Source organism: Papio anubis, chromosome 5 (genome assembly GCF_008728515.1).
Source record: "Papio anubis isolate 15944 chromosome 5, Panubis1.0, whole genome shotgun sequence".
NCBI lineage: Eukaryota > Metazoa > Chordata > Mammalia > Primates > Cercopithecidae > Papio > Papio anubis.
The window spans coordinates 89,786,849-89,804,881 of record NC_044980.1 but is presented as its reverse complement, the minus strand read 5'-3'; the positions used below and the strand labels follow the sequence as shown (position 1 = coordinate 89,804,881).

General features: G+C 37.3%; 1 protein-coding gene across 1 annotated transcript in view; it reads right to left on the bottom strand.

Moving 5' to 3' along the window:
* Positions 1 to 673: 673 nt before the first annotated feature.
* The window catches only part of ERAP2 (endoplasmic reticulum aminopeptidase 2), a 46,950-nt gene continuing 29,590 nt past the window's right edge, over positions 674 to 18,033 (bottom strand). Inside the window, exons 12-19 of the mRNA XM_009208827.4 lie at positions 17,908 to 17,987; positions 16,705 to 16,888; positions 11,150 to 11,306; positions 10,502 to 10,686; positions 7,760 to 7,921; positions 7,103 to 7,243; positions 4,754 to 4,835; positions 674 to 3,059 (exon numbers count right to left, since the gene is read on the bottom strand). Of these exons, the coding sequence (XP_009207091.3) occupies positions 2,916 to 3,059; positions 4,754 to 4,835; positions 7,103 to 7,243; positions 7,760 to 7,921; positions 10,502 to 10,686; positions 11,150 to 11,306; positions 16,705 to 16,888; positions 17,908 to 17,987 (1,135 nt within the window). The 3' untranslated portion in view covers positions 674 to 2,915. The remainder of the gene's footprint in view (positions 3,060 to 4,753; positions 4,836 to 7,102; positions 7,244 to 7,759; positions 7,922 to 10,501; positions 10,687 to 11,149; positions 11,307 to 16,704; positions 16,889 to 17,907; positions 17,988 to 18,033) is intronic.

Here is an 18,033-nt window from a genome sequence, read left to right as displayed (position 1 = left end):
GTACTGATATAGGACAAGAAAATCCTTACCATGGCAGTTAGACTCTTTTTTTTTTTTTTTTTTTTATGACAGGGTCTAGCTCTGTCACCTAGGCTGGAGTGCAGTGGCATGATCTTGGCTCACTGCAACCTTCGCCTCCCAGGATCAAGTGATCCTCTCACCTCAGCCTCCCCTGTACCTTGGATTACAGGCGTGTGCCACAGTGCTAGGCTGATTTTTGTATTTTTTGTGGAAACAGGACTTCGCCATGTTGCCCAGGCTGGTCTTGAACTCCTGGGTTCGAGTAATCCACCCTTCTCGGCTTCCCAAAGTGTTGGGAGTGCCTGCATGAGCCACTGTGCTTGGCTAGTTAGACTCTTGAGGGTCAAAGTGTCCACTCTCCCCCACACAAAGCCAGTGGTTCTGGGCTTTCGTAATCTGAAAGATTTCTCATTATGAGTGGGTTGCTGGAACCACATAATTCTCACTGGGCCTTGTGAAGAATGGGGGAGGCCCAGAGAAATTGTATCTGCTCACCCCATCATATATTCATGATCTTATATATAACTTTTTCACATCTGATTCATTCAGAGTAAAAGAAAATAAAAGTAACTTAACCAAGTCTGAAGTTGGTGTCAGTGGCCTGGCATCTACCATAAGGTTTTTGAAATACTACACTAATAAGTACAATACATTTATTTTTAAAAGTCTATTTATTCATCAAAACAGTATTGGCACAGTAATTCTCATATTATCATCAAATAATAAAATTGCTACTTTCAGTACTCAATTCTTTAGAATCCTAGAAATTGCAAATGCATTCAATATAACAATATTGTAAATAACAAAACAAAAGAAAGAACTCTGCATATTTATGGAAACATTGTTGATGGTGCAGTTCTACTGAAACTCATACGCATTTTACTATTTAATTTACATATGGTCTTGTTGAAAAAACCAGTATGTTTTACTTTTTCAATTTCCTTAAGCTAAAATACATGTAATTCTAAAGGATATCACTTAGGTGTTATATAAACCAAGGTAGGTCCACCACCAAGTCAAAGTTAGAGTCAAAGATACGTCACAGTTTCCATGAAATGATCTGAAAACAAATTTAACAAAAAAATGTGTAATGTATTGGGGCACGTCCATGGCCACCCAAACTGTATGCTATGTCTGACTGTGGCATCAAAGAAAGGTATATGGAATTATAATTGACCTTCATGATATTGCTCCAAAGTGGATTGAATAACACTTTCCCCTCTTGACCCAACATCCCCAGTTTTCCTTAATCATGCAAACATCAGTCATTTACGTATTGTTTTGAGTCTTTCTAAAACTTATCTGTATTTTCATACTGTCTCATATATAGGATCACAAATTAAGTTTACTATCTGTATGTAGAGTGATCTTTTCTTTCTTTATTCCAAACTACCTTATTCAAATAATTAAGAGAAGCATTTAGCAGGGCATTTCAGAGAGCAAGAGGTGCCCTTAAAAGAAGGAGGTGGGGAGTTTCCTTAAAATATGAAGAAATGCTAAGCTGGGTTATAAAATATGGTGATGCATTTAAATATTTACATTCAATTATGATTTAACCCAAAATATACAATGCAATCTAATTCTGCAAATTTCAAAAGATTTATTAAAAATGCAATGGTGTATGAATTATATTCCTTTCTCTCTTGTATCTCTGTGAGGGCAGATTCAACTTCATTTGGAATGATCTCAAAAATCTACCCTTGAGGTTCTTCATGAATGTAAGGCTTAAACCAAATGGTGTGAATTATATTCCTTTTCCTCTTGTATCTCTGTGAGGGCAGATTCATTCATTTGACCGTTCATTCATTTGACCAGAGACCATTCATTTGGAATGGTCTCAAAAATCTACCCTTGAGGTTCTTCATGAATGTAAGACTTAAACCAAATGGTATGAATTATATTCCTTTCCCGCTTGTGTCTCTGTAAGGCAGATTCATTCATTTGACCAGAGACCATTCATTTGGAATGGTCTCAAAAATCTACCCTTGAGATTCTTCATGAATGTAAGACTTAACCCAAAAGGCCTTCCTAGCCTTCTTGATAAACCCTGACATCTAGTTTCTGATAATCGGAGATGTGGTGACAAAGTCTCTGGTTTCCTGATCCTTGCCTTTCATAGTTTGTATCTTTTATGCATTGGCTAATTTTTCTTGGACGTAAAACTGGTTGGGCAAACTATAGAATACAAAGTTAAAAAAGCAAGTTAAAAAAAAATTGAAGGAGCTAAATAGTGGCATAGCGTGAAGCAATGGAGAAAGTCGCTTGAGGCTAAATAATTACAGCTATATCTATATATCTACGTCTGTATCTCCACATATATCCATTATTTGGGAAGTTTACTTTTAAATAGGATACTGAACTGGCCTTCCACCACCACTGCATCATTATGCATCTTTTGGCTGGATATGATAGCTGAAAGCAGGCAACTGCACTGTCTGATTTCTTGAAACTTCTTGTTGGTTAGACAAAATATCCAGAGCTCTCGACTTGAGCTTTGCTGGTGTTACCCTGTGTAACTTCATGGAGGTAGTCATGTCTGATGTACTTTTTATTTTCTTTTCTTTTTCTTTCTTTTTTTTTTTTTTTTTTTTTTTGAGACAGAGTCTGGCTCAGTCGCCCAGGCTGGAGTGCAGTGACGCAATCTCCACTCACTGCAAGCTCCGCCTCCTGGGTTCACGCCATTCTTCTGCCTCAGCCTCCCAAGTAGCTGGGACTACAGGCGCCCACCACCACGCCCGGCTAATTTTTTGTGTTTTTAGTAGAGATGGGGTTTCACCATATTAGCCAGGATGGTCTCGATCTCCTGACGGCGTGATCCGCCCGCCTGGGTCTCCCAAAGTGCTGGGATTACAGGCGTGAGCCACCGCGCCCGGCCTACTTTTTCTATTGACCATTTAAGTATTAACCAGTAGCCACATCCTCAGAGTGGGAAGATTCTTCTCCAGCCATTTTATATTTTTGGTTATCGTTTCCAGAACAATTTGAAAAATATCCAGATGTGATCCTTGAGCCTCAAGAGATTCAAAAAATAGTTTCACCTGTAAAATATTGAAGAAACAAAATTACTGACAGTTCATAAAACACTTTGTCTTGGCCGTGTGTGGTGGTTCACACCTGTAATCCCAGCACTTTAGGAGGCCAAGGCAGGCAGATCAATTGAGCTCAGGAGTTCAGTACCAGCCTAGGCAATATGCCAAAACCTCTGACTCTACAAAAAATAACAACAATAACAACAACAACAACAAAATTAGCCGGACATGATGGTGCATGCCTGTAGTCCCAGCTACTTGGGAGGCTGAGGCAGGAGGATTGCTTGAACCCAGCAGGTGGAGGTTACCGTGAGCCAAGATGGCGTGCCATTGCACTCCAGCCTGGCTAACAGAGTGAGGCAGTTTCAAAAACAAAGAAACAATAAAACCACTTTGTCTTCCAACAATTTTCAAAAGAGCTTGCAAATTATATACACACAGGTATAGGCATTTCTCTGTCAACCTCTAAAAGATTCTTTTCTACTTTTCTGCATAATTATTCACTTTATTTTCAAACAATAGGTAAAGTAAGACAAAAATTATAAATCCTCATCTTACAAGTGACCACGATGTGACTAAAGAAGTTAAATGATTTACCCAAGTCATAGAGTAAATGGTGAGCTGGGATTTAAGTTCTGGAATTCTGAATTTGCCTAAAGGGTAAATAAATTCAAGATTTATTGTGAAAAAAAGATGCAGACTATAATGCTTTTTTTTAAAAAAAAAAAAGACTGGGCGCGGTGGCTCACGCCTGTAATCCCAGCACTTTGGGAGGCCGAGGTGGGTGGATTACGAGGTCAGGAGATGGAGACCATCGTGGCTAACACAGTGAAACCCCGTCCCTATTAAAAGAAAATACAAAAAAAAAAAAAAATAGCCGGCCATGGTGGCGGGCGCCTGTAGTCTCAGCTACTCAGGAGGCTGAAGGAGGAGAATGGCGTCAACCCGGAGAAGTGAGGAGGCACTGCAGTGAGCGAAGATCCGCCACTGCAGAGTCCAGCCTGGGCGACAGGCTGAGACACTGTGAAAAAAAAAAAGACAACTGGAATTACCAACAATAGTTTTGTTAATAAGATCATTAAGTAGGCATCCAAACTTTAATATAATCACTCTTGCATCATAATACAATATGAAAGAAATAATACAAAAGGGTTCACCTCTCAAGTCTATTTTCATTTTGAATGCTACGAATATATGCATTTTAAGAAAGTATTTTTAAGGAACAGAGGTTTGTTGTTTTGTTGTTGTTGTTGTTTTGTTGAGATGCAGCCTGGCTCTGTCACCCAGGCTGGAGTGCAGTGATGTGATCTCAGCTCACTGGAACCTCTACCTCCTGGGTCCAAGTGATTCTTCTGTCTCAGCCTCCCAAGTAGCTGGGACTACAGGTGCGCACCACCACATTTGGCTAATTTTTGTATTTTTAGTAGAGACAGGGTTTCACCATATTGGTCAGGCTGGTCTCGAACTCCTGACCTCATGGTCTGCCTGCCTTGGCCTCCCAAAGTGCTGGGATTACAGGTGTGAGCCCGGCCAAGTGTCAGGTTTTAATCCTGTCCCTTCCATTTACTTGCTATATGGCATTGGACAAACAACTTTTTAAAAAAATAAAATGAGAACTTCAAATCAGATTATATCTAAGTTTACTTTCAGTTCTACAGTTTGAACATGTTTTTTGAAATTGTTAACAATAGAAAGTCACAAACCTCTTGCAACTTATCCTTGGAAGAAAAGTGAGATGTTGTGCCAGAGATGATGATTCTTATGGCAAATGAGCCCAAGTCAAATCTGAAAATAAAAAGAAACACCATAGAAAGTCATAGAAATACTGACCTTATGTTTATTATATCCTGTATTATATTTTTAATGTATATTAATAACTATGCGATAAGCTTGTGTATTACAATAGATACTGTTAATTACCATAATAACATTCATCCAGTACAATTCTAAAGCTGTGAAACTTATCAAATTTTACTATAAAATGAAAGGTAGATACCGCTTCTTTGGGTAATATGGTTATTCAGCAATGTTTATGTTTAATTTTATGTTTCTGTTTAAAGCAGTGTTCCCTACTTTTTTTTTTTTTTTCACTGCATACTCCTGTCAGTAAAGATTTTTTGAGCAAGAACTTCTCAATATACATATTTTTATTTATAAATTATATGGGCTGGGTGTGGTGGCTCACACCTGTAATCCCAGCATTTGGGAGGCTGAGGCGGGTGGATCACCTGATGTCAGGAGTTCGAGACCTGCTTGACCAACATGGAGAAACCCCATCTCTACTAAAATACAAAAAAATTAGCTGGGCGTGGTGGCACATGCCTGTAATCCCAGCTACTTGGGAGGCTGAGGCAGGAGAGTCGCTTGAACCCAGGAGGCAGAGGTTGCAGTGAGCCAAGATCGTGCCATTGCACTCCAGCCTGGGCAACAAGAGTGAAACTTCATCTCAAAAATAATTAATTAATTTAAAAAATTATATGCATATGTTAAGGAATGATAAAATTAAAAGCATGAGATAAATAATGTAAATAATATATTTATTAAACTTTTTACACTATATATCATTTATGTTTATAAATTTATAACACTATACAATTTAAAATTAGGTAAGAAATAATAGACACTCTAATGTATTGAACTTCTTGCACACTTTCTCATCCCATTTTGGATACCACTGTGTTTAAACATTGTGTTTGGTGGGGCAATGTTACTTGGTTGAACTCTCATTAATGGCCACAGAATGCATCCTTCAACCTGATGTTTTATATATGGAAAACTTGTACTACGGGTCAAAGTGATTCATGCTGATAAAGCAGAGCACAGTTACAGCTCAGAAAAAATATGGTTCCAAGTCTGGGCTCTGCACATGGTTGGGCAGGGACATCATTTCCTATTTAAAATGAAATCCACAGCATTGTAGAAAAAGTCTGATCATTTCAGGAGGAAAATGACAATCATGCAAACAGACAAATCAATGGCTCAAGTAGAGTTTTAAAGGAAACATACACACACACACATATTAAAGCAGTTTCTATTTGGTCTCATGTGGCTGTCAACTCCTTGAGCATTTGGGAGAGAAGTGGAAATGTGCTTTTTGCTTATGCAAAGCTGTCTGAGGACTCTAAACCTTCCATGGCTATGACATGAAAGAGAAGGAACTAGGAATTAATGGCATCAGGGATGCTAACTCACCCTGACATAAACAAAGCAAATCATATCTCTCTGATTCAACATATTTCCATATAAGTCATAAATGACATTTTAAATTTGGATGGAGGATGGCTGAATGCCTTACAGGGTTTTGTGATGTGTGTGTGTGTGTGTGTGTGTGTGTGTGTGTGTGAGAGAGAGAGAGAGAGAGAGAGAGAGAGAGAGAGAGAGAGAAAGCAATGCTGTCTTATACATTCCATTCCAACAAAATCTAATCGTTATTGATTATTTCTGAGGGATATTTTAGACCCAGGAACATATTGAAATGAGCTCCAGTTCTCCCCAAAGTTGAAACCACAGAAAAGACTCAGAACCAAAACAATTTGGAGGGAGGGCTCCCCAAACACTCCTGACTGGGTTTCTTTCACCTGAACCAAGGTCTCCACTGTGCCACCTCCACAGGGGTTCTCGGGGTGAGGAGTAGTTCTTACCAAAATTCCTGAGGTTTTCCCCCAGTACAAAACTGTATTAACAAACGAGGCCACATATGTGTGATGCACTATACAAGGCATCTTGGGATTCTTCTGGGCTGAGGAGACAGCCAAGAAGGAATGGTGGGAGGGGGCTGATGACTGCATTTAATTTAACTCAGACTTGCTCCCAGTGCTTTCTTGCCTGTACTGAATGAGAGAAGGCTGTTTCCCATTCCCTTATACTCACGTCTCTCCCTTACCCCTGGATAGGATAATTTGAGCTAGGGAGTTTCAAAGTTGACTCCACTGAACTATTTAGATACAAATGGTATCATTTATATACTTTGAGAAACATTCGATTCCATTTGGTTTGAGGCAACTGAGACATCTGCATGGAAGAACACACATTGGATATAAACGAATACCAACTTTTTCAGAAGATGGGTCCAATCTTCTCTTACAAAATCCCACGCTAGTTGCTGCCCCTTTGGACGTCTGGCAATTGCATGAAGGAGAGCTGCCAAGTCCTGTGTCTTGATAACCTTTCCTTCCATTCCTAGTTCAATTAACCTGAAGAAAGAAAAATAATTTGTTTCTAAATAGTAGTTATTTTGTACATGGACATTAACTTAAGTTACCAATATATTAAAGGAATAGAACAGAAAGAGGGATGATAAAAGTATAATTACCAATTTTTTAATGTTCCAATTAAACTTTTACCTTTTTTAGAAATAATTTTTATTTTGTTCCTAGCAAAAACGTTTACTAATTATTTCAAAGAACTTTGATTAGCATCGTTTATACATCTTATATGCAAGAGTGTACTTTTACAATAACTTTCCTTCAAGGTTCTGAAGATAAAATATAACCACTTGTCTAGTATCAATCATATGATTAATAACTAGGGAATACCTATTTTCACTATTTGTATTTTGTCAATATATTCTTTTCTGAAAGCAAAGTTAAAGCCATACACATTCTGATTCAATTATCTTATGCCTTTAAAACTGGTGGCTGAAGTTTTAGTGACTTCATTGAATTTGTGTCAGTTTACTTATAACCATTTAGTTAAATTATTGAACTTACTTCTGTAACTTTTCCTGATGCTTGCTCGTTGACAAAGCATACAGAATTTTGTTTTTTTCAGCACTTGACATTGACAGTTCATATTGCTCTAGAAGGTAATTCCATCCTGTTGTCGTCTGAGCACCCACAGAATACACAATCTTTAAAACATCTGTTGGTATACTGTAATATCAAGCACAAAAATGAAGAAAAAGTTTTATGAAAGAAAAACTCTTTTTTCTTATGACAATTTTAAGTCCCATAACAGAATAATCTCTGAATTGTTTTCAGTACTCAATGTATTAAATCTTTTTCTCTGCCAAACTCTATAAAAATATTTTATGTGCTTTTACTCTGCAAATCTGTGTTTTATCTCCTACTGATGATAAAATGTTAGCAAGAAAATAAGCATAAAATTTTAACCACTCTGTGGTGAAAATAGAAAGTTGATGTAGTCAACAAATATAAAAGCTTTCTGAAATACAAAACTACTGGTTTATATAAATTCTACTATGTAGTAACCACTATTGGTGCTATAAGAATTTTTTTAAAAGATGATTACTTGATGCTTTTTCATCACCAAGTTGAGGGCATTTTTTTCTTTTCTTTTTCTTTTTTTTTGAAACGGGGTCTTACTCTGTTGTTCAGGTTGGAGTGCAGTGGCGTGATCATGGCTCCCTGTAGCCTCAGCCTCCTGCACAATCCTCTTGCCTCAGCCTCCTGAACAGCTGATATTATAGGCACATAGTACCATACCTGGCTAATTTTTAAATTTTTTTGTAGAGACGGGCTCTCACTGTGTTGACAAGGCTGGTCTCGAATTCCTGGGCTCAAGTGATCTTCTCACCCCTTGGCCTTACAGGCATGAGCCACTGCACTTGGCCTAGTTGAGAGCATTTTCTGAGGCCTGTCCAGGAGTCATCTGACTCTCTAGGCCTAGAGAATCTTAATTTAGTACAAGTCATTAGTGTCTAGTTATTTTGTAATTTTTAAAAACTGATAAGATGCAGTGACATGATTTTCTGTCCTTCTACAAAAGACACCACTATTTTGATTTTTATTATCTTGAGGACATTAACCAGGTTTTATTCTAAATGGGCATATGACTTTTTAATCCCAAATGTCAATGGATCAACAAGAACTGTTATCGATGTCTCAGAAAAAACACAACACAGAGCATTGAGGAGGGAGCTAGAAACTTGGATTTGTGAAGCCAGAAACTTGCATTTGACATGAAGTGACCATGTAGTAGAGATTGTACTAGCCTCCATACATCTTATTTAACTGTCAAAAGCTACCCTCTGAGATAGCTATTATCCTGATTTTTTTAAAGTGGAAATAAATCTCAGAAAAGTTAAGTAACTTGCACAAGATGACATAATTTGCGATTTTGCAGATGGGATTTAAACCTATGATTCTAATACTTGTGCTACTTCCGCTATACTATATGTACTTAAATACTCCAAGTGACATTGAATAATATAATGAAGATCAAATAATTAAATTTTATTACATATTGTTTTCACTTTAGTGTATTTTGCTGAACAAATTTATAACAGTTGGTAACAAACACACTGTAAGCTTCTTGAAGGTAAGCCGCATGGTTGTTTTGTTCACCACTTTATCCTTAGCTCCTACAGCAATACCTGGCTGGCATAAAGGAAATGTGCAACTAGTTACATTTCACATCCACAAATGAATGAAGTAATCAATTCATCTATGTAAGGAAATTCTTCATTAAAAGTCATACTAGCAATCTTGGAGTTTAGAAAAAACCAACAATATTTAATTACATATTTTTGTTTATGAGCATAAGTAAGTTTACCTAGAATATTTTCATAGGTATATTCAACATGTTGAACATTTATATCTACTATAGGTGGGTTACTGCAGGTTAAGATTATCCTTCTTATAACCAGCATAAAGATGAAATAACAGTATTCTATTTTGTATAGGGCAGCAGGATGTTTACATTTTAGCTTCACTCATACAACCCATTCAAACAGAAACAAAAAGAAGAGAATAATAGATTTAAAAGGTTTTTTTTAAGGTTTTTTTTTTTTTTTTTTTTTTTGGTAAAACTGATTTTAGGCTTGAATCCCAACAAGTAAAAAAGTCCAGAAAGAAGAAAACTTGAATTACTTTTTTAAAAGGAAGAATTCAAGAAAGGATTTCAAAAAGCTCACTGAGATTTAGTTATAGAGAGAGAAGTTATGATAGCATCTTATAACAATTTGGCACAGGAAATTTTTCTATTTTTTTGAGACAGAGCCTTTCTGTGTTGCCCAGACTGGAGTGCAGTGAAGTGATCTCGGCTCATAGCAACCTCTGCTTCCCAGGTTCAAGCAATTCTCCCACCTCAGCGTCCCAGGTAGCTGGGATTACAAGCGTGCTCCACCATACTTGGCTAATTTTTGCATTTTTAGTACAGACAGGGTTTCACTATGTTGGCCAGGTTGGTCTTGAACTCCTGACCTCAGTGATTCACCCTCCTCGGCCTCTCAAAGTGCTGGGATTATAGGCATGGGCCACTGCACCCTGCCAGCACAGGAATAATGGACACCATTACATTTCATGGTAGAGATTGTACTAGTCGCCATACATAGCACTTACAGTGTGAGAGCATGAAACAGGGTTTGTAATTCCCAGCATGTTTTTTTTTTCTATCCTCACTAAAAGGTTTTAGATCTAATGTCTTGCTTGATCAAAGACTTTTACATCAAAGAGAAAAGAACAAAGAGTAGGACAGAAGTCTATATCTACTTTAATTTTCCACTGGATTCCATCCACTGAGAGAAGAGTTCAGCAGCTTTCTGGATGCAAGGAGCATGGTTCAGGTCACAGGCCAGCTTCAAGAGAGCCGAGCGGAGCATCCTGTCCCAGACTGAGCCCTCGTCACTCCAGCTTTGCCTGTCAATCACTGGCTTAAAATACTGAAGAAGGTAACGCTGTAGAAAATATGAGATGGTTAACAGAGAGGCTAAATTTAGTCCTTAACACAGCTCTTGCCCATCTAAAGGGCTCAACTCTAAACTTTCTGCATATTTCCCAATCTTTCCCCAAACAGTGTATCTTTGTATTTCTCTTATCTTTTTCTGGCTCCTACCCACCACACTTAGGAAACAGTTTTTGCATTAAAACATGGTTTAATTTCCTATCTGAAAGGGGAATATCAATGGATATAAAATAAAATCACCTTTAGTAGAGATGCTTTGCACGTGATCCTGGTTATCTAGCTCTTAGGATTGGCAATGATAAAGAACGAGGGTCATTGACCATTAAATGCTATCAGTCAGTCTCCTGAGCTGCTCCAGATTTAACCTCAAGGACTTCAGACAAAACAAACTGAGCCTCACTGATACTCCAGACACCGTGTATTTACTTAATACATTTTCTAAAAGCAACACAAACCTTGAGGTTTTCAGAGATATCTGAAATATTCCTTCTGTCCATCATGTGGTAAAACAATTCCAAGTAACTCAGACCTTTGAGAAGTGCGGGGCTGCTTGTTTCATGTTGGAGGTAGTGAGTCATGTCAAGAGCTTTGTCTAGGGTCAGTCTCCCTGCACTGAGGTATAAAAAAAATGGTGGTTTGTGTGTATCTTATAGTTTTTAATATTTTTAACATTAAAACAAATATGAAATAGAGAACAATAACAGAAGTAGGTCATTATAGGTGGACCATTCAGTTTAAATCTTAGCTCTGCCACTGACTAGCTGGGTAATCTTGGACAAATTACCGAACCTCTCTGGACCTATTGCCTTTGTACAATGGGGATAATAATACTATCTTCGTCATAAATTTGTTGTGAGGATTAATGAGCTAATATTTTAAAATGCATTTAGAATAGTGTCTACCACATAGCAAAAGGTTAATAAATGAAATAAATATTAGCCAATATTAACATTTTAGTACCAAATAATATCAAACTTTTTACATATGATATCATTCTCTAATTGCTTCATGTGTGGGTTTGACTTGTTTCTCCAAGTACATTGGAAACTTTGAGAACAGGTGCCGTGTCTTGTTTTTCTTTGATGTTTGTCCTTAATCCTACCAGAGAAGTGATAATCATTGTGAATAGGGCAAAAGAAGTATTTTCACTTTTTAGATTCTAAAGTTACATGCCTTCTCTATGTTTTCTTTCAATGAGAAGAATAAACAACATGTTTATTATTCTAAGTACCAACATGCTGGCGCATCTTCTGTAGAGGTAACAACCCATTATAACCTCACTGTTGGAAAGTGCTTCTCACGTGTGTTTCTGGGAGGCTATGTACACACACAGGGTCTATAAGCCATTCTTGTGAGCACCTAACTCCCAGACTAACACAATCATGTAATGTGGAAACTGATTCCAGAACAAAGGATATCTTTCCGAGCTAATCATTAACATAATGCTCTACCTTCGCTGGGCTTATAAATTTTTTAAATTCCTGTCTAAAAAGAGGGAAAAGAGACCAGAAGGAAATGAAAAAGAACCAACCTTTGTTGTCCCTTTAATCTTCTCAATCATGATGACTTACTACTTTAAAATAGACTTATGGAAATTTTTTTCAAAAATTTCGCCTGAAGACAGAAGGCTGGACCGTATACTCCATGATTCTGTGGTCTGCCGTATTTTTTTTTTTTTTTTTTTTTTTTGGAGACAGAGTTTTGCTCTTGTCACCCAGGCTGCAGTGCAACGGCATAATCTCAGCTCACTGCAACCTCTGCCTCCTGAGTTCAAGCGATTTTCCTGCCTCAGCCTCCCGAGTAGCTGGGATTACAGCCATGTGCCACCATGCCTGGCTGATTTGTAATTATTAGTAGAGACGGGGTTTCACCATGTTGGTCAGGCTGGTCTTGAACTCCTGCCCTCAGGTGATCCACCCGCCTCAGCCTCCCAAAGTGCTGGGATTACAGTGCTAAGCCAACCCCGCCCAGCTAGTCTGCAGTATTTAAAAAAAAAAAAAATCCACAAAATGTTACTACTCCTTCCCACCTGTGTGAGTAGCACAATACCTGGCACAGTTGATACCTTAGCATCAGAAATAGGTGGAAATGATATTCCAGGGTCATGAGTTTAAAAAGAATATTTGACATATTAAAACTACTTTACATTAAGCCAGTTTTTCTTTTCAGCCCAGCCTAATTGATTTCTTACTAAAATCAATGCTATTATTAAAAATACTTACTTTTATAGTTGCCTATTTCTTTTAATTTTAATATTTATTCATAAGCAACTCCTTTTCTTTTTATATAGTTACTAAATTGGTTAATAAAAAAATCTAAGTCCTCATTACTCACCCTATGCTTCAAAAAATGCATAGAATATTTTCTGAATGTTTGTTTAGCTTAAAGAATAAAAATAGATAAACATAAACTTTAGCCCAACAGTAAAAATCTATACCTACTTACTTGTATATAATTTCAGCTAGATTGTACCTTTGCGAAATAACATAGTCTTGAAGCACCAATTTAGGCTTTTTGTTTGTTTGTTTGAAACGGAGTTTCGCTTCTGTTGCCCAGGCTGGAGTGCAATGGCACAATCTTGGCTCGCTGCAACCTCTGCCTCCTGGGTTCAAGCGATTCTCCTGCCTCAGCCTCCCAAGTAGCTGGGATTACAGGCGTCCACCACCATGCTTGGCTAATTTTTATGATTTTAGTAGAGATGGAGTTTCAACATGTTGGCCAGGCTGGTCTTGAATTCCTGACCTCAGGTGATCTGCCTGCCTCGGCCTCACAAAGTGCTGGGATTACAGGAGTCAGCCACCAAGCCCAATCTGGGGGTTTCTTTTTAAGGTATGGGACTAAAAGAAACAAATACAGCTTTTTCTATAGGCAAATTGAAGTTGTCATTTCAATTCCACTCAACTTATACAAGACCCATGTCTTTAAATTACATTTAAAATGTATGAAAACCTAACTAAAATAAATGTCAACTCTTGCATCAAATTCTCTCTCCATGCTGGGTGCAGTTGCTCATACCTGTAATCCCAGCAATTGGGGAAGCTGAGGCAGGATGATTGCTTGAGCCCAGAAGTTTGAGACCAGCCTGGGCAACATAGGCAGACCCCATCTCTGTCAAAAAATTTAAAAATTGGTTGGGCGTGGTGGTGTGTGCCTGTAGTCCCAGGTACTCAGGAAGCTGAGGTGGGAGGATCACTTGAGCCCAGGATGTTGAGGCTGCAGTGAGCCATGATCACACCACTGCACTCCAGTCTGAGTAATAGAGCAAGACCCTCAAAAAAGGAAGGAGAAGGAGGAGGAGAAGGAGAAGGAGAAGGAGAAGGAGGGGAAGGAGAAGGAGGGGAAGGAAGGAGAAGGGAAAAAAAAAGGAGACAGTGTTGTGTCATGGTTAGGAGAATGGCTCTGGAGCAAGCCCTTGGATAACGATGTCTTGTGCATTAAGAACTAAATAGTATCACTTCTTGTAAAGATTGATTTACACTGGGTGTGGTGGCTCATGCCTGTAAACTCAGCAATTTCGGAGGCTGAGCAGAAGTGCTTGAGGCCAGGAATTCAATATCAGCCTGAACAATATAGGGAGATCCTGTCACTACAAAAATAAATAAATAAATTAATTAATTAATTTAATTAAAAAGAAAAAATTCTGTCTCCAAACTAAATATGATTACTATTGTTTCCTTTAATTCTTTTTTTGTTTGTTTGTTTTTTGAGACAGAGTATCATTCGGTCACTCAGGCTGGAGTTCAGTGGCATGATCTTCTGGGTTCATACAATTCATGTGCCTCAGCCACCTGAGTAGCTGAGATTACAGGCGTACACCACCACACTGGGCTAATTTTTGTATTTTTAGTAGAGACGGGGTTTCACCATGTTGCCCAAGCTGGTCTCAAACTCCTGGCTTCAAGTGATCTGCCTACTTCAACCTCCTAAAATGCTGGGGTTACAGGTGTGAGCCACCATGCCAGGCCTCAATTCTTTAATAGAAGTTTCATAAAGCATGGAGGAAAGTGGTTTATAGTATTGAGAAAGAACATCAAGTAAAAATATTTTATTTATCTTTATCTATTATGAAAGCTTTAAATTGTTTTCTTATACAATTGCTCTTTGTTATAAAAGTAATATAAGTAAATATAAACACAAATTACAGAACAACTGGAAATTAGACTCATAATGACAAAACAACCAGAAATTAGAGAAGACTCATAATTTCAATACCCTACACACTCACCAATAGCATTTTAAAATCATTCCTTCAGGTTTCTTTTTCCCCTTCGCACTTATTTTTTCATATGTAGTTGCAAACAAACATAATAATACACAAACTTACATTCTGCCTTTTTCCCAACTTCACATTATTTGAAATGTACTTTTCTATGTTGTCACCTCCTCTTCCTATTCATCTCATGACATTTCAAATAATTTGTATTAGATAATACTAATAATGTTAACAGCTGACATTTATTGAGTAAGTACTGTACTTACTGCTTTATCTTCATTACCTGCGCAATCCTCCAAACCCTGTATGTCGGATATTATTAGTAATAAAGTTTTAAAGCCTGGAAAATTTAGGCTTAAAAAGGTTAAAAAAAAAAAAAAACTTGCCCAAGTTCAAAAAATTAGTAAGTGAAGGCATAGCACTTGAAATCTTCTGTTTTCATATAAAATTTGTATTCTTAACTTCATTAATCTGTTTACTTAGTGAAGAAAAGATGATTGGTTTTCCACCAATGCATCAATAACTGCACATTTCCTCCTGCTAAATTTAGACAATCTTAAGTGTATAGGCTAGAAACAGCAAAAAAGACTTCACAACTACCTAAAAGATTAATTTGCTGAGTTGTCAATATTCTCCATTTTTTTCCTAGTCTTGCGTTGTTAATCTATCTTCTCTTCAGTCTGCTCAGAGCTTCCTCCTTTGAGCAGCCAAGCCTCCTTCAGCTAGCAATAGCCTGCTTCTTAGCGCACCTTTCATGCATTCACTCCTATGTAGGATGGTGTTTTTCCTAATTTTGGCTTCCAATGAGCTGTGCCTCCAAGATGTTCCTGAGACCCATGGGACTGAGGATTAAGCCTCACTTTCTCTTTTCTTTCTAACTGAAGGATTCTAGTGTACCAAGAAACTTTGTTTCAGAGATGTCTTGCTGGTCACTGTCACTCAATGTGACCTAAACAAGCTTCCGAAAGAAAATTTTATGCCACGTTGAGTAAAGTGAGTGCATCACAGTAATTCTCAGAATAGAGAAAGCTTACAATGCACAATATACTTCCTGGTCCTCAATTCCCTCCACCCATTGGTGATCTTGTGACCCAATTCATTCTACACATTATTCTGTTGATGATACATAGAAAAGGAAAGAAAACATTTTGTCCTTCCAGGAAAGTCTAGAGAGGAATAAATGCAAAGAGCCAATTATTACTTCATTTCCCTACAAACTTCATACTAATTTCTCCAGTGTAAGTAATGATTAGATTTCATAACAACCCATTTAAAATTGTAAAGATTAAGCCTATATTTGTACTTTTTATTTAAGAGATTACACAGGTATTTGGTGTAGCAGCTACTATCATAAATACATTTTAAATGTGAGGTCAAAAGCTCAAATACTTAGAGAGTCCACACTAAGTGAATGAAACAGGCCATTTGGGATATTGGTGCTTGGGAGAAAGTAGGCCTGGCATAAAGGGAGTTTGGCCCACTGCACTCTCCTTTATAGCTATCCTGTGGCCCACAGGATAAAGACCCACAGTTGCCAGATATCATTTTTAAAAGATTCCAGGGGTCAGGATTTTTAGGTAAGGTTCTCCACATTTTAAAATATTGGATTACATTTATAAACACAGTGTGGGTCAAAATATGTTATTAGTGGGTAGCCTTTGGACTAGTGTTACTGTTTGAATTCCATTCAAATCCATATCAAATGAATGACCAATGCTGAACATTCAGTATTGAAGTCTAGCATATCTGGTTACGGATCAGTTATTTCCCATGAAGTCAGAGGAAATGTTGCCTTACCCAACTAGCTGAAACACATCATGAATCAGACCTATTCTGTCCTTAGGTCTGAGAAGTGTGTGGTTCTGATTCAGCTGTGTGATGAGTTGGTCCCATCCATGACCCTCATAGTGAACAATGTAGTAACCATTTGAGTCCACATTAAATTTCACCCAACTGGTCTTTTCCGGTAAATCCAGAGTATCTAAGAGGATAAAATTGGCATAGGCATTTTATTAGTAACATACTCATTCAGAACATCTCCACAACTGTTAGTTTTAATCCAATTACTTATAAATCAATGGGAAGATGAAGTTTGGGGAGAGTCATAATGATATTCATTTTCATAGTTCACTGGATGATTTCTTTTGGGAAGATGGTCTTATTAAATTAATAAATAAGTTGATTCATAGGAATAAGACTGCTGAATTTGTTCTAAAAAATTATCTATGCAGGTCTAAGAGGCATGCAAGGGCCCAGTGAGCCAGATAACTAGCATGATGGGAATTTGGCTTAATTTGATGATATCCTTGTCTCAAGGTTTAGTCACTAGTCATTGAAATATGTATGTGTAAATAGGTGATCCATTTGTTCATTTTAGTAAAAGAAGGACTCCAGGTTAAGCATGACTTTGTGATGGAAAACCTCTCAAATTGTATTAAAGTGTTTAGAGGAAAATTAAAATTATACTATGTATTTTTAATACGGCATATATTATACTAGAGAGTAAAATTACATTATAATATTCTCTCAACAACTTTGTGAGGTTTAGTCCTTATTCAACATAAGATGAAAAAATTGAAGCTCAGGATGAGTTTGTAAATTTTCTTAAGGTCACACATCTAGTAAGTGAGAGAGTGAGGATTTGAATCCAGAAGCAATCAATTTTAAAGTATATGCTTTTCTCCACTGAACATTTTTTGCCTCATCCATAACCTATAAAATAGATTAGTGTGTATTATAAGACATAAGATGAATTTCTGTTATTTCTTGATGTAAATAATCTATCTCTAAATGATAAAAGCACGAGAGAACTTCCCACTGAATGAAAAATCCAGATTTTCTTTCTAAAAGAGTTATTTTAGTAACATATGGATAAATGAAAATTTCCCTCAAATATAAATCTTTTATTATTAGATTTACTTATTGTATCTTTCCTTCAAATAGCTCAACACATGTTTAATTTCAACATTGAAAGACCTGTTTGGCTAATTAGTTCATTACCTGTCTTTGATTTTAGAATGTGTCTGTGGATCACGTTAGAGGAACTCGTGGAGTAGGTCAACGGGATATGCCACAGGTACCTATGACAGGGAGTAAAGACAATTACACACCAAAAGAATACTGCTG